This window comes from Rhea americana, unplaced genomic scaffold (assembly GCF_003343005.1).
Source record: "Rhea americana isolate MKP2758 unplaced genomic scaffold, rheAme1 scaffold_288, whole genome shotgun sequence".
Classification (NCBI taxonomy): Eukaryota; Metazoa; Chordata; class Aves; order Rheiformes; family Rheidae; genus Rhea; species Rhea americana.
Window position 1 is genome coordinate 891,026 of NW_028186410.1, and position 17,669 is coordinate 908,694.

At 34.3% G+C, this 17,669-nt stretch overlaps 1 protein-coding gene across 7 annotated transcripts in view; it reads left to right on the forward strand.

The window, feature by feature from the left end:
- SLC35B3 (solute carrier family 35 member B3) overlaps window positions 1-16,145 on the forward strand; it is a 28,717-nt gene extending 12,572 nt beyond the window's left edge. For 6 of the 7 annotated variants that reach the window (XM_085308955.1, XM_085308952.1, XM_085308953.1 and 3 more), the window contains exons 6-10: window positions 3,632-3,729; window positions 7,993-8,085; window positions 8,479-8,590; window positions 12,971-13,040; window positions 13,329-16,145. In XM_085308955.1, the coding sequence (XP_085165081.1) occupies window positions 3,632-3,729; window positions 7,993-8,085; window positions 8,479-8,590; window positions 12,971-13,040; window positions 13,329-13,479 (524 nt within the window). In that variant the 3' untranslated portion in view covers window positions 13,480-16,145. Of the gene's footprint in view, window positions 1-3,631; window positions 3,730-7,992; window positions 8,086-8,478; window positions 8,591-10,768; window positions 10,889-12,934; window positions 13,041-13,328 lie in introns of those variants that run through there. The other variant, XR_014896349.1, reaches the window with a different exon arrangement.
- The last annotated feature ends 1,524 nt before the right edge of the window (window positions 16,146-17,669 follow it).

Below are 17,669 nucleotides of genomic sequence, written 5' to 3' on the forward strand. Positions count from 1 at the left end.
TTTTAAATATCTTTTACAGGATAAACAGGGTTGTCTTTCATTGTTGACTTATWTTGAATTTCAAACAAATCTGTATATACTTAAGTTACATAGAATATAAGTCTAGAATTCCAAAGTCTGGATTTCCATTTAGGACTCTGGTTCTAAACTATCCTGCTGACCTTTGGAGGAGGTATTTTCTGTATTTCTCTATTCCCCATTGCTCCTTATTTTACATTATTTTATTCCCACATCATGTAATTTAACCAGAAGAAACTTCTCATAGTGGTAAAGCTGGATATTTTCTTCTTTTGCATAAATTGTGGAGATGGATGGTTCTTAAAAACCCATAAAAACCCTTAAAATCCTTCCTACAAGAAATGTATTGAATCTGGTATTGCAGAAGTACAGAGTTACTGAAGTATAAAGCCAGTGGTAAGACGTATTGAAAACTACACTCACTCACTCACTCTGCAGAAAAACTTTCTAAAAATAATTACACTTTTTTTTCCCCCAATGCAAATCACAGATTAAGAACTGAAAGTGGAGAGGAAGAGTATCTTCATAAACAGAGAGCTAACAAAGTATTTAAGAATATTAAAGCTTTTGAAAACATAAACAGCAAAATAAGTGTTAAACTTCAAAATGATAGTTTTCAAAAACTAAGTTGCTTTATGTTGCTGCCTACTTAATTAATAGTTTCAGAGTTCCTCTTAGTTGTTTATATACATTTATTTGGAACTGTTCAAATGCAAACTAGYTAGCCTGATTTCATCAAAATTCTATTAACATGCTCGTTGTCAAGGAAAAAGCTGTTTACATGCTACTGTTCTAAGAAAGCAAAACTATGCTCTGAAATTGAACAGAAAAAAATACTGTCTGATGCAAATGCTGAAAACAATATGAGTAGGTATAAAGTATTAACTGGATGAACAGTTTTGCCCAGATTGTTCCATAAAGAATATTACCAGTTGTGTGTGTGTGTGGGGGGGGTGTTTTGGGTTTTTTTTGTGTGGTTTTTTTTTGTTGTTGTTTTCTAATGCTTCCAAAATCCAACGTCAGTATTGTTGGGCAAAATAATAATAATAATAAAATCCACAGTTTTTGTTTGCMTAAGAAAGTTTGTCAACAAAGTGAACAGTAACTGTGGTCTGTGTCAAGGCAGTCTCATATTTGTATATTTTCAAGGTGGGGTTGGTGGTAAGAGTTCAGAAATATCCACTAGTACTATCAAATTGGTGAGCCAGAGGTAGGTTGTCTAAATAGCTATGAATAATAGATACAGGATTTTCAAMAGAGAAACCAGACCAGGAGAGAAGTGTGCAGAAGGAGGCCATCTTGCAACATTGGTACAAYAGAAATTGCCATTGTTCTGATATTACAGGTATAAATGGAAATTAACTTTTTTGGTGAAGAAACAATAAAAAAAAAAAGACTTGTGTGTGAATTCCTCTGTCCTAGAACACTAGTCCTTAGCTTTAGTGCACTGTGTGAATCATAGATTGGTAAGATTGGAAGGGACCTTTGGAGGTCGTCTAGTCCAACCCTTACTGTAGCCCATACAGGGATTGGACCCACGACCTTGGCATTAGCAGCACCATGCTCTAACCAACTGAGCTAAACCTTGCTTCACTGTTGTTAAGATAATATTATTTCATTAGTTAACTCTAGTGTGGTTTTCTAATCCTATGTACAGCAAGCTTAAAAAACACAGATTATTAAACAGATCTTAGTAGGCAGATAAACTCCAATAGTCTCAGTAATCTTCAATAACGTATTTGCCCAGTGGGGATTGTAAGTGCAAGGATGTGTTGTTGAGTAACTTATGCAAGAGACCAATTGTGTATACACTTGTGAACRTATTGCAGTGTTAGCATTTTAATAACTTCAAGCATTACAATAATAGTGTAAAATACAATGTAATGTAGTGTCTCAACAAGTTGTTGGTGCAAGTCATCCAGGTCTTGTCCTTTTTAGAACTAGTTTAGGASCAGTTCTTCCAAGAATTTTTACTCATGCTTTACATACTGCATAATGTTATTGCTCTTGTTCCTGATTTTTGCCACTGCTTCCCAAATGCAGTGCTGTTCCAGTAAGAGTGGAACAATTTTCTCTCCTATKCCAGCATGTATACATACATAATAGTAGCATACATCTTGTCCCTCCATAACTGTCTTCTATTCTCACTTGCACTTCAGATCCCAAATAACTGATTCATCTCAATCCAGTGCTGTGCCCGTGCATTTGTTCTGTGATGTGCTTGGCCCTTTAAGTCTTGCCGGAAACAGCATGGTAGAGAACGCAGGTGGAAAGATACTTGGTCGCTTTACCTAAGTCATCTGCAGCRAGGCTGTTGCTGCATTAGAGTAATAGACCTTTGGACCAGAGCTGATTTCATGCGGTTAATATCTCTATTCTGTAGTCTCTAGCGTAACAAATAGTATTCATGCTACTATATCATTTCTATTGACTCATCAATGCCTGATAAGCTTGAGTAGTGAAGAGCTGTCCACATAAGTCTTTTTGCGTTGCTTCAGCAGCATGCGTCTAGTCTGGGAGAGGGAATGGTTCCTGAGTAAAGAAGCTTGCTTAGAAAATCACTTTTATTTAGCARTTTACCAATGAGATACTGTGTTAAGCTTCACTTGTTTTAAATACGTTATACCTTTTATTTCAGAAAAGTTTAGGGAGATTTTTGGTTTGTTTTGTCTGTCTGACAGGATTTTATTGGCCATTTGGTCTATCAGAATGCCTGTTTGAGATCTCTGATTTTGAGAATATAAAGTACTGTACTGGTTGTTTCTTGTCTTCTGCTTATCGTTCTTCTGATACTTATGATTTTTAAGAAACTGAGACTAGAATATACAGTAGACATGATTTTTAACTACTGATCTCTTGTGCAGCAAGTTAATGTCATGTTGTAAACTTTGTTAAAACTGGGATTTCACTTATGTGCATCATTAATTTCAACCTCTTGCAACGTTAAATGCAACGGTTGCTACAGTCATGAAAGAATCAAAGTTTAGAGGTTGAGAAATGAATTGTGACTGGCATGGATAGTTAATAATTTTTGTTATTGGAAARCTGATTACATTATTAACTACACAGTGACTTTAAGTATGACAATATAAAAACATGGAGTTTGTACCTGAACAGTACTTTTTGAACAGGAATACTTTAGCAATAGAAGATTTTTCACTATGARGTCTACTGCATTTGTTCTATCATTAATATACTTCACTGTTAAATGCATGGTATATTTTGTCCTTTGTCAGAGAAAATAATCTCACATTTCTTCCTTAACAGGATATAATTTATCTTCATAAAGTGTACTACTTTTTTATATTCTATCACTCTTATTACTGCATAAATTACGGTTAACTTGTGTTTCAGCGATGCCCAGATGTTTCTGTCAAGATTAGACACACATAATGTTCTGGACTTAACCAGGAAAATAAATGCTTCATAAATTGTTAAAACTTATATCAGTGTAACCAAGTAGTTTTGTTGACTTTTGGAATATGATATAAAGATTTTTTTATTACTTATTCCTGAGTTTTTTTCAGAATAAATACAAAGTGGTTTTTATCACTACTCTGTTTTGTTGATAAATATTCTGAACATATATTTTTTTCTTGCTTTCTTATATTAGGTGTGGTCCTAATATCCCTTGCCCTCTGCGCAGATGCAGTTATAGGAAATGTACAGGAAAAAGCTATGAAGTTGCACAATGGTTCTAATTCAGAAATGGTAAATACCAGATTCTAATCTAGTGCTCTGTCACACAAACTCTGAAAGTACTTAAGTCATCAAATTGATCACCTATTTATGGGGAGATAAAGGCCTCARTTAATACACAATTGAAATTCTTGGCAATTTTAAGGGTGTATTTCAAAGATGAGACATAYAATGACAAAATGTGAATTAATCTGCTTTTCTTTTGCACGTGGAAATAATAGCTCTTGGTGTTCATTTTTTACCTTTCAGGGGTGCTGCTTTCTGTACACTGTTTCAAATGTATATTGCAGCTACAAAAGCATCTACTTTCTAGCAACAATTTTATATATATATGTAGAGAGAGAGAGAGAGAGAGAGACAGAGAAGAGTCTGCTATGCAGCCCCAAAAATCAATGGATTGTTTTCTGTGATCAGACACTTGCAATTTACTAAAATATATACTGTTCTTCTGATATGGATGAGTGTATGCTACACATAACTCCTTATTGTTTATTGGAATTGCTTTTCTTAATCACTTGCTAGACTTACAATTCTAGACAGTGTGCTAGCATTTCAGAAACATAGCTTTCTTTCAGAGCTGTAAAAGCCATTATGTTGAAATCAGTAAAAACTTCTCTCTCTCCTTAAGTAGATAGATATGCCTCTTCTTGATTTGGCAAAATACATTGTTTTGAAAAAATCTTTCTCAGTTTTTTATGTTAGTATTTTTTATATACTTAAGAATATGGATTATCTGACTGTTTGACTTTTTTTTTCCCCTTTGGCAAGCTTGTTCTGAATTTCACATCTTTTTCTCTAAAGTAAATACAAACAGACCTTTATTATAGCACACATTTTCTGAAATTRCCAAGAACACAAATAATTCTTGAAATTTTTATTCAAATATTTGATGTGTGTGGCATTTAGCTTGTAGGATATGAGTAGACAATCTAGTCTCTTTTTATGAAAAATGAAGTTCAAGTAAATATAGCTTCATTATGAAGATAAAATTAATTAGAAGAAAGCTTGGATTATGCCTCAAAATCATTAGTTTGGCTCAAGAAGTTTGAGCTGCAGGTTTGAGCTGCAGGTTTCRGGTATCTTCTTCCACCTTCCAGAARAGTATCGYGCTATTCTTGTTTCTATTTTTGTCTTTTTCCTCAGTATCCACTGTTTAACYGCTGCCAGAGACAGTTATTTTGCTAGACTGACTCAGTACAGCCTTATAGCTGTAATGTCAGAGGTCCAGAACAAAGTACAGTCTGTAACTGCTTTCTTGCCCATTTGCCTTTTGCCAGTGTTCATTTGATAGTTGGTAACTACGAACTATGATGCTTCTGTTGTTTCCAGAGCTTTGCTTTTTATTCATGTTAGTCTGACAGATGTTGATCTTGCTTTTGTATATTCATACTTTTTGTAGAGAATCAGTGTAGTGGTTAAGGAAATAAAGGTTTTGTCTGAGGCCTAGAAATGACACTCTTGAATTCTATTCAAAGAATTTTGTGCAGTTAATACCAGCAGAATTTCAGAAATCACTTTTGTAGACCTGAGACTGTGGGTGAAAATTTAAAAAGCCTTCTGAATCAGACATCATGTTTAACTTCATCTAATTTTTTGCTTTGCATAATCAAATTTCAGTTCAGGACCTAATTTTTAGATAGTTGGGCATTTCTTGAATATTCTGAAGTTAGTAAGTCTTTAACTTCCACTGATACCAATTGCAATGATTAGTGTTTCAGGAGACTCTGTCTTCAGTTATCTAAAATTATCTTCAAAAATTAGACTTAAATACTTAGCAATATTAAACCTACATTAATTTTTTTGAAAAGGACAAAATGGAATTGCAGTATCAACCGTAACTTCAGATTTTCTTGTTGTAAGGGAAAGTGGGAGTAAGCAGTGTTACTCAAAATGCACTAACAGCTATATGAAGAGCTCCTAGGTAGMTATTACAAAGGTATTATTGTCCGCAACAGTTTGAGAAACCAAATGTAGCTTGTGTTACTTGAAACTGCTGAAAACCCTTAGAGTTTTCGTGGGTCTAACTGGCATTAATATTAAGGCTAAAAAAATTTTTAAAAAGAAATGTTAACATCAGGCCCTAATGATGAGTTCAATTTCATGGATTTTTTTTTTTTAATAAAAGGAACAGCAGGTGCAGCTGAAGAGTTTGAGATCATGAGAGAGTTCTGAACCTTGTTAAAACCTCACTTCCTCAGAGTTCAATGGTTGGTTCTTAGTACAGAACATAGGCATTCTGACTAACCCCATTAGAAATCAYTTAAGAAAATAATTGGAGCCTGTAAAATGAACTGTGCTGTAATAATGAACATTATGGAATTTCAAATTCCATTTGAAACCTAATTTTTTTTTTCATGGCAGTAATCAGTCAATTTTTAAAGGTCTTGTCCACTCAGGAACTGAGCTGTTCAGAAGAAACAGTGATCAATAAAGTTTATGTAATTTCAGTTATTTTTTCATTGCTTTCTGCCTTGTTGCTTTGTAACAAGGGTAAAAGAGAGAATGGGAGAAAACAGAGTATAGTCAAACTTCAAAARCAAGAGAATTTGTGTGGAATTGCAGTAAGAGATATCTGAGGCTAATGAGATTAAAAGGTAAACTGAATTCAGAGTAAGAGTTTAAAATAACAATATTCATCAGTAATGAACATATTCTTACTTAAAAATCAGTGGATCATTAATATATGTTAAATATGATTCTGAGAATTATTTGTGAAAAGAACTATTTTTCTTAATGGTATTAATATAGCTTTTTAATACACAATATCAGAGTATATATAGCCACTCTTAAAGTTGCTATCATTAATACATATATTCCATTAATAGTCTTGATGGTGAAATAAAATTGAATAGTAAAGCAGCCTGTCATCGGTAGGATCTCTGATTCATTACAGAATTTGAAACTTGCCCTGAATTAAGCAATTCTGAAAAGAGAAAAGATGTCTTGTAGCTAAAACACTAAACCCTGCTCTGGAAAATTGCACCTGATTTTTCCTTTGATGTGATTCTAAGCGAGTGATTGATGTAACACTTCCAGACAAGGAATTGTCTATGTGTTGTTCACTGTGTGAAGTGAGATCTTTGAGATAGTTTGGAAGAAAAGCTGGATACTTGCAAGGTAGAACTGAGGGTTAATCTCTTCATGTGTAAACACTGTGTTAAGTACTCTGAAATTCAAGTCATTGGTTTTTAAAGTTAGAGGTTGAGAACAATTCTGCTCTTGAAATACCTATTCGTCCTTTAGTGTAAAGCAGAAATATGTGTTTAGCCTTCTTATGGCATTGTTAATCAATTGTTAATAGATCTATTTTTGCAAATAATTAAGATAACTACAATGAAGAAACAATTGGGGGGGGGGAAAGGTGTGCAGAAAGAAGTAGCTCTGTCATTGACACCAAATTTTGGAAGTGTATCAAATCAGTATGTTTTAGGGGGTAACCTGTAGGATAGACTCGTTCACTGTGGCCSCCTTTTCCATGAGAACTGGTTACCGAATGCTCCCCCGACACCTGAATGCCTCCTGCTGTGTCTGTGTAGAGACTGGTAGTTCCAGCTTGGACTGCTGTCCTTACATGGAAGAGGGTAGGATGAAGACTCTTTTGCCCCTGTGTGAGGCTGTGTATTAAATGAGAATAGGGGAAAAAAAAAGAGACAGAGAGAGAGAGAGAGAGAGAGAGAGAGAGAGAGAGAGAGGGAAAAGTGTACCTATTTACCAAGTATAGTTTCTCTTGAATGTTGAGTTAGGCTAGAGCTTGTCCTATGTGAAGATTTTATATCCTATAACCGTGCATTAGCAGGTACACAATGTTGATGAACTGAAATAGCACAGGTAACACTTAACCTGGCATCTCATCGTGACTGAGTGCTTAACTTTGTGCATTTAATGTAACATGGCTCTTTAATGTGTTGGATAAGTAGCAAAAGTCTAAATAAGTTTTACATACTATTCAGACAATATAGTTGTATTTTGTTTAGGCAGTGAAATCCTGAATTTGAAGGCTTTGCTACAATGGCATTGACTTCAGGATATTATTAACTACAAGCTTACAAAACTTTTTTTTAATGTGGTTGTGGACCATAAGAATATCTCTAACTCATATTACTCACTTTCAATTGTACCTCATTTGTTATAGACATACTAGTAAAAATATCTTTAACACTACAAATTCAACTCAGATAAATTTAATATATTAATAGGGCCATATTTTTGAAAACATTTAATTTATTACTTTGGTATAGTACCTACAGGTAACTATTTTCTCTTAAACTATTTCAGGTTTTGTATTCCTATTCAATAGGTTTTGCATATATTTTATTGGGATTAACATGCACTAGTGGATTAAGCCCTGCAGTGACGTTTTGCTCAAAGGTAGGTGTAAAGATTTCCTTTTTCCCTATGAACAACTTCATCGGGAAGCACTGCTCTGTATAGTTTTGAAAATCTCACCCCTTCGCTATTTGTTTTCATCATATAAAGCAGTTGACTTGTATAATTCATACATTAACTAAGTTGTTACATTTTTTGATGTACAAAGTAATGTTTTAAAAACAAAACAAAATCACGAGGCCAGACTTGTGAGTTTGATTTCATTATTGTTTTTATGTTATTTAACTAAAATTAAATAAGGATCTTTGCATGAATGCATTGTTGAACAGCTTATTATTGCTCAAGTGGTTGATTAAAGTCTGTAGTTCTGTGTCATTTTGCAATACCTCAGGGTTTGTTTTGCCTTTTCCTAACAGTTTGTTGTTATTGTTGCAGCATCCAGTTCAGACTTACGGTTATGCATTCTTTTTCTCCCTGACGGGATATTTTGGAATATCCTTTGTTCTAGCTTTGATTAAAATCTTTGGTGCCCTTCTGGCTGTAACAGGTATGAACGAATGATACCTTTACTGTTTTTAATATAAAAACATGAAGYGATCCTATCTTTCTGTTTAGGACAGAGCTTCTAAGAGTTGTTCTCACTCTGGCTCTTTTTTCTTTTCTTTGTGCTGGCTGGTCTTGATTTCTGTAGCGGAGATCCTCTCTTGTAGTATGTGATTGAGAGCTTCCTCATTCTTTATAGGGCACTTTTTCAACYCTGAAGAGCCTGTTAAGTAATCTTGTGCATATAGCCAGTGCTTTGTTTTAGCATAGAAACAATATTGTTCTGTATAAGAAGACAGGCAATGGAAACATACATCAAGGTGTAAGAAAAAAATAGGTATTATCTGAAACATGCACATATTCAAGTGAGGCAATGTAGGCGATATCCTAGCCTCTAAGTATCCAATTTATGGAGATTTTCAGCAAATGTTATTGCTAGAAAAACGATGAACTCCTCCGAAACTTCTTAATGTCCAGTTACTTGATGATGAATGCTGCTGTAGCAGTGTTAAAYGTACATTTCAAATTCAGTTCAAAATAATAGGCTCAAATAGTGACTTCCATGACAATCTCGGTTGTTTTAATGAAACTGAATGGAGTAATGGGTGTGAATGCATTATAGAAGTCATGATTTAAGCTAAGCAAGCTTCTGTGTAACTATTGCTGCATTTTCTGTAGCTTAAAGTTATGATGACACTGAGTAGATATAAACCTTCTGTTAAAGACAAAAACAGCCTTTCAGTTGTTCTTCTATTCTTTCAATATAACCGTCCTGCAATAAATGGAAGCAAGTCTTGCCTCATTTTCCTAGCATGTGACTGCGTCAGCCAGGTCAGAAGAAACAAATGCATAGAACCATGATCAGTGTATTGAAAACATTTGGGCCTATCACAGGAGCACCTGTTAGTTAGCCACATGTGAATGTGGAACAATATAAACCCCTAATATATGTCAAAAGTTACTGGAATCCTCTCCAGGTTAGAAAGTCACCAAATGCCATCATGTCTGCTCTTGTGACGGTTCATGTGCAAATTAAGAGTTTCTGTAATCTGGTGTTCTCACCTAATAGTGTGATCATTTTCTGGCCATAAATGCAAGTCAGACCTGTCCACAGTAGCATGCCACAAGAATATACCCAGATTGATGAGGAAAAAGACAACTTGCGGCAAGAGAGAGTTGCAACCTTTTACAGATTTTCAACCTTTATAGATTTTTACCCCTTACCCTTATCCCATATGCAACTGGACATATTCTTCATACTGTGTAATCAGTCATCTGAAAAAAATCATAGCGAGAAATTGGAGTCTCAGTAGCTGAGCTTGGTTGACTCTGTATGAATGAGGAAAGCTGCTTGAGCGCAATGAGTTCAGCACCATGCTGGCAAGTAATGTCATCTTTTTATGCATGGTCCTTACAAATGTGTTGGGTGATGTGCACATTAAAAGCAAAGTATTTAAACTAAATCTATTATATGTGAAACAATAACTGTATGGCTTCAAAGAAGGAGGCGTGCTAAGAGCCTGTTGATAGTTTGTCTGCCTGAGCTCCTTAATAGAAGGAGTAGTATAGAGTATGATTAAACCAAAGGAACTGCTGGTAAGACAAATATGGCAGAAATTGTGACTCAAATATTAATTGCACTGGTTTACTGTGGCTTACATCTGTATTTGTGAGGCTGTGAAATATTTTAAGTACGCCATGTTACTTGAGTATGGCAAAGCTACCTAGGTGAAAATCACATAACTGTATTACAAGTGAATGCTTTTAACCTGTATCATTTTGAGTTTGTGAACAGTCAAGTATCAGAAGTGTTTGCATATCAGAATATCCTTGATTTTGAATAAGGGGAAATGACTCTGTAATTCATTTTAACAGCAGTTAAAGTTAGTATTTTTGATGTGCCTAACAACACTAAAGAAATGTAAGACACTTGATTTTTTTTAGCATCTTTTTTTGTACTCTTATTTTCAGAGTAATCCCCAAATTATTATTCTTTGCTATATGCAATTGTTACAGAACATAGAATTGTTATTCTGAAGAAAATTGTTGCTTCCAAACTTCAAATGTTATTTTTATGTATTTTTCAAGATTGAGGCATTGTCTACCTACTCTCTCTTATCATTTATATACTCATCATAGTAGTCTGTCAAGAACAGTTACATCAGGCTCATTCCTTCCTCAGGTTACCTTTTCTTATAACTACAAACATCAGTCACAAGGGACTTGGGGGGGGAGGTGTAGCAAGATGCCATGGAACTGCTTTCCTCTCCTCCCTCTGCCCCCAAAAGCTGGTTTCTGTCAGGTAATGCTCTACTTCATTCACATTAGTGGAGAGGAAAAGACAGTTTTATTCTGACCTAAAAAATGCATGCTCTGATTTCCTGTCATTTATTGCTGCTGTAGCACTTTGTTTGTTTGTTCTTAACAAAGTTCAGTACATCTGTTGGCTGGAAATTACCACAGCTGAGAGTATTGGTTCAGRTATTAGGTCTTAAAACAAATCTTATTGTGCTAAAGTTGTTAAAAATACTGTGTAATAGCAAACCCTTCCCAGGTTTTCGTGTGCCTGACCTTGGCAATCCTAACACTCAAGCCCTTTTTGTCTTGCCTGTAGCAATGTGAAAATGTTTATCATGCTTTGGAAGAACACCATATTCATTACTGTCTTCCCCCCACAATTTACCCTCCCCCTTACTGGGGTAGTGGGGTGAAGGAGTTTAATGAAAATTGTATTTCTATTAGCAGAATGAGAAATTATCAGACTTAATTGGGAAAAAGAAGAAAAGGCACTTAATTTAKAAGGAAATGGTTACATAAATATTTTAATTAATAACTGATTTGAAAGAACAGAAATAATCGTAATTAGAAAAACTGAAGTAATTTAACCATTTTTTAAATTATTAATCTGTAAACTGTTTTCTAATTAAAACTCAATTTTCTTTTTCATTCTCCTTTAATTTTTCATGTAATAGAAAATCATTTTATTTGATGTGCATAAATTTCTTAAAATGTAGAGAAAATTATTACCAAAAAGTTGAGATTGATGCAGATTAAGCAGTGGTGACAGATGTTTCTTCCAATGCTAAACATGCTTTTAAGGAAATACTTTTTATAGGGGAGGAATGGGAGAGAATGTAACTCACTTTACTCATCATAATAGCCTGAAACTACTTATGTCAGTAGTCATTGCTTCCTTATGTCAGTATGTTACAATCATACTCATGTGGATGTGGTAAACAAGCAAAGCTTCTTTCTGGTATAGTAAAAAGTAATTCATGGTGAACAAAACATTTTATGTTAAAAAAAAAAAAAAAAAAAAGCATAGTTTTCTTATGGAGACGATTGTGTTAGGGTCTATCTTAAGTGTTTTGCTTAAGTATTAGTTGCACTGTCATATAACATCTTCTCAGGCCCCTAATCTCCGCAGCTGAGTTTGTAGGCCTGGCTGCGTTATTACATCTTTAATGTTTTTGTATAACTTACTTCTTTAGAGGTTGCATGCTTCAATGATAATTTTTTTTTCATTTCCCAGTACCTAATTTACTGGCAGTGTTTTATTGTTGTTCGTAGTGGATACAATTGAAATTGTTCAAATAATTGTTAGATGTCGTGGTTCATTTGGGAGTAACCCATACAGGTATTTTATTCCCATTTTGCTAGTGGGATTGTATTCTCAATGCCTGTTATGACCTTGATTCTTTTCAGTGAAGAGATCATGTGTAGAAGAGATCACATTTAGAAGGKTTTTTTTTAAGGTTTCAATGAAAACACAAGTTGCAGTTGTTGAAGTCTGACATCCCTGGTCATTAGGCTTCTAGCCAAAGTTATATTTCTCTGTGCTGTTAGGTAAATATTTCAAGAGCTTTCAATAGCTTCAGAAGAATTAGTAGATGTTAATCCCTCTCCACTTCAAAATGAAGCCAAAAGCAATCCTCTGTGCCACTGAATTGTAATCAAATGAGGTGGAAATAGTAAGAGGTTTGATATATCCAAATCCTATTTGTCTTGGTAGYCCTTCTTTCTGCTTTAACAGACTGTTTACTTTTTAGTGTATGTAGTCAGTTATTTACAAGGATTGTTCATCACTTTCAGATATTGTGAATTGATTAGAGTAAAGGTATTGAATAGCAAGTTTTGTTTTGGATGTTTCTCTGCTGCTGRAGCTGATATTACTAATACATTGTGCGCATTTCAAACAGGTGTGATTATGGTTTTATTTTACACTAAGCCAGTGTATCTACAGTCTGTTTGCATCAGGCTGGTAATCAGTACAGTCAGGGAGTTTAATTATGTAGTTTGGCTGTATACTAATATTGAAAACTGTCTTATGTTCTTATGCTCTGAACAGATTCTTGAAGAACTTAACATTTCTTTTCCTCTACAGTAACAACAGGAAGAAAAGCGATGACCATTGTGCTTTCTTTTTTGTTCTTTGCAAAGCCATTCACTTTCCAGTAAGTATTTATAATTTTTAATGAGTTGCTGTTTAATTGTCATTTAACTATAAATACACCTTAGTAAACTGTCCATCCTGCACAAGAAAGACAAAGTTGAGAGGATAGTAAAAACAAAAATTCAGACTTCCTCTGAGTCCACTAATTCATCCTTTTCTGTCTAAAATTCTAGTATTCTCCCCTTAAGGCAGAGGCTTTGTTTTTATTTAATCTACAAATACTGGTATGTAATCATTACAAATGAAGTGTTAATAACTTTTTCTTGTCTCTCCTTTCCYTTTGCTTTAGGTACGTGTGGTCAGGCTTACTGGTTGTCCTTGGTATATTTCTTAATGTTTACAGTAAGAATATGGATAAAATCAAACTACCTTCACTGCATGGTCTTTGGAAAAAAAGTGTGGAAGAAAGAAAAACAAGGACGTTGTCACAAACCGTATAGACATGTCATGTCTAAGTATAACTTACTGTTTTCTTAGAACAGTCTTCAACTGATTCACTTTCCAAAGGGAACATTATTAAAACCAAAGGAGCTGAAGGCATATTGTCCGCTCGCAGAGGGCTAGAAATGCACGTTTTTGTGAGCCCTTTCTTCAGAGCACTTTGAATTCATCATAAAAGGTGTTACAGGCCATTGTCAGAAGGCATTATCAGGCCATGAAGGACAGCAGCTCCTGGCAGACTGCTGAGGAGCCTCACTCCAAGAGAGACGGCGTGGAAGTATAATTTGGGCATTTTAATAATACTGGCCATGTGGCTGATTGAGATTAGTRGTTCTTTGTCTTTATTAATTGTTTGAGTGGGATTATTTAAAAGTAATACTGTATTGACATTTAATGGAAACTAATCAGCAACTGCTTGACCAAATTGCAATTTTTAATCCTGGAAGATTTAGAATATGGTATGTTGTCATTCTTATTTTAAATAAAAGTCCTGTTTTTTTAAAGTTCTTGATCATATCATCCCAGAACTTAGTATTTATTAACATAATTGAAATTTTTGTTGAAATGTCAAGGTGTGTTATTCTTTGCAGTTACTGCTTGCAAGTAATGGAAATGAGATTGATTTGGTGCAGTCACCACCTGTGCTTTTACAAGGGTGGGGTGTTTTTTTAGGCCTGAACTGGCTGTGAATATAGAATGGAAAAAGTCATGATTGAAACAATGATACAAGAAGCTGTAATCTGCTTATTCTGTGGTGTATTTTAGTTATCTGTGGCCCTCCATGTCACCATCATGTATGTAAAGACACACTGAGGAAAATCTTTTAATATCCTCAAATCAAAACTCTTCACTTTCAATGTTGGAGTAAAGAGTAACAGTATCTGTTAATATATTTGGGATACGTATTGTGTCAATATTTGTCTGCTTCTATGATGCATTTAAGAGGATTAGGGTACAGATTAGATTTTTTTATTATTATTTAATAACAGGAAGAGACAATGTTCTACCACCATTTCTCTTTCATTTTGAATTTAGGAAGATCCCAGTATTCTTATCATACAGTCTGTTTCTCTGTCTTACTTTCAAATTCAACTCACTTTTGAACCATTTGCACTCTTTTTTTATTTCATGTATTTACTAATAGCATGTTAAAATACTAATTACTGTATAACTCAATGTTCTCATGTAGGCATGATTTTTTTTTAGTATATGCCTTAACTGCATCTCAGTCTTACRTTCATTCATACGATATGAATGATTTATTCAAATTGGACAAGTCTAAACTTGTGTGCTTAAGAAGATTATACGAAGAATAGAAGAATCTCACAGGATTTACTACCAAAAACATTATTTATGAAAATGTCCAAGAAGTGCAAAATATTTTTCAGAAATTTAGGAAGACAATTGCTACTCTAAGGAGCTTTTAATCAAAACTCAGATACAAAACATACCTTAAGTTTTGCTGCTGACTTAGCATATGCCGTGGTAGGTATGTCGCGCAGCAGGACATAGAATAATGTAGCTGTATTAGTATGATGGAACAAATGAGTGGAGAGCTGCACTAGCGTAACTGCAGTGCTTCCAGCACTCAAGCTGCTTCTGGTWTGTCAGCATAGCCCTTCAACTTGTAAAGACATACCCAATGTTGCTAAGTCATGAGCCTTTATTATGTGTGGCAATTTTGTTCTCTTAAATTCCCAGCTGCTGTGTTGACTGATTTGCCTCCTGGACAAGGGAGAGAGGCGCGAATGTGACAAACGGATACCCCTTGAAAGAGGAAGATGGCCGCAACACTAGGATGGATAGTGGCGGTAACCATGGCAAACTAAAGTTTTATGGTAAGGTATGAAAAGGGTTACAATTTCAGATTTGATGCTGGAGTGGATTTGGACCAAGTCAAAGGACTGGCATGTGGGTTTTTTCCATGATTTTTTATCAGCTCTTCTGTTCTTTGTATTCCCTTCCCTAAACATACATGCCTGTGTAAACTGTCTGTTGCTAAACTTTACTGAACTTCCAGGGAGCCAAACTATATGAAAGCTACCATATATGTAGAAAGTAATAATAAAAATAATTCATTTGGGACTGGTTTTATGTAAATAGACAAGAAGTCACTCCCAGTGTGTCTGAATAAAATTAAAATGTAGTATGTAGGTTGAAGAACTGTTTATATCATCCAATTTTGTCTGAATTTTCTCTCTTCAGAATTATTCTGTATTCAGAATTATTTGCCTTATAATTTATTCTCTAATGTATACAAGACTGAGTTAATGGAGTATACAGTAAGCAAAATTTTGATATATTTTAACTACAGAAAGGTTTGTTTTGTCTTATAGGTATTCTAAAAAATTTTTAAAAATTGGATTTTATAGACAAACCAATATTGTAGATTTTATTGTTAATAGCATAAATTTAAGAGTCAAGTTTTTATTTTCATAGGTGTGAGTTTAATACTCGTTAATCACCAATATGCAACTATGTTAAAGAAAATACTTACAGAAGTGCAAGAAGTCCATAATTTGTCACCTGTCATGGTCTTTGCAGTTTCATGCTTTCACTGAGACATTAAGAAAACAAATTTCAGTGAATCACTGTATTTTTTTTATAATACACTTTATAGCWCAATAATCTTTATGCAAATAAAAAGAAACTTACAAACCTTCAAGTCTTCTTTTATAAATTTTTGTTATAGAAACTTTTCTACTGTATGTGGATATTGTTTTTGTGTTGTCTATTAAATGTGAGTAAGGAATTGTCCACAAAGTAACTCCTAGTTCTTTAATTCTGAAATACTGGAGTTTTGAATTAGTTGTTTTTTATTTTCATACTACACAACTTCCTTCTCCTACCAGGAAAAAATGTGATAGAAGAATTAGTTGCAATGACTACCAATGGGGCTGAAGTTCACAGTAAAATTTAAAGCTGTCCAAGTTTTCTCTGTAACATCCTCCATCTTCATCCTTGGAGGACTGAGGGAGCTCTATTTGCCTAGATTAGCACGTTTGCAATTGTTTTCACATTGCATTTTTGCATTTACTTGGCACTCCTGAGTACCAAAATAATTGACTGTGCATTGGACTTCTTCAGTATGTCATTATGTCAGTACCAACAAACTGCTAATTATTCTAATATCTGTATGTGAATGCAGCTGTGAAAAAACTAATGTTTTTAGTCTTTTTTTTCCTCTTTGCATATGCTGTGAGCTTATTCACTAAGTGTTTTAGTCTAAAATTTAGGTGTATAGCATTTGTCTTTCATTACTTCTTGAATGCTAACTCTTTCTGTTATTAACATCCGGCACTATGAATTGTTTCAGCTTTCTGTTCCTGCTTTTAAGGGCTCATATCATACTGTTACAAACTGGCCATATTCCATGGTTTTTTTTGCTTTATATCAGTTATGACAATCTGGATTATTTTAAACCCTTTTCCCGCCCTCACTTCCCCAAAATTCTTTGCTTCTGTACTTTCCCATATTTTTGAAAGAAGTCTTGCCAAGTGCATTTTTGAGTTAACTCCTTAACCTCATTCCATCTTCACAGAATATCTCTCATCTCTTTTGCTTTCCTTTAAGAACTAAAGAAAGAGGAAATAAATTACTGCAAGTGCCCTTTTTCTTTGAATGCCTTCCATAATAAGCTGATTTAATTATTTTGTTTTTCTTTCTTTCTGCCACCTGTGCTCCCAGCCACAAGCAAGCCCTTCTTTATGTTTGGCCACTGCTTGTTCAGTCATGGAAAGTTTTTTAGATTTTTGTTGTTCTGAAAAGATGTACRCAACTCCATTTATACCCTGGAGGACAGGAAATAAGAAGAAAATTAAACTTCACAAGTTAGTGAAATAATTAAATGAATTACTCATGCTTTTTTCCAAAAGGATTTTGCATACAGTATAGGTAGGCAACAGCTTGACTTTTATTAGAGAAGTTTTTATATTTTATCTATTTTAAAAAAGCTTTGTATTAATTTTAATATTTAATACAGAACTCCTGACTGTTCTGGCAGTTTATAGACATTAATTTTAGTCATGCCTGTGAGGCAGAAAAATTCTGTCTCCATTTCACTGATGAAACAGAGATGGTAACTTGCACAAAGTTGCTTTAKTAAGTCTGTGATGGACAGGGAATAGACGGTAATATCCTCAGTTGTCCTGTGAYCAAAGTCCAAGAGGTCTTCTAACCTGAAACAAAA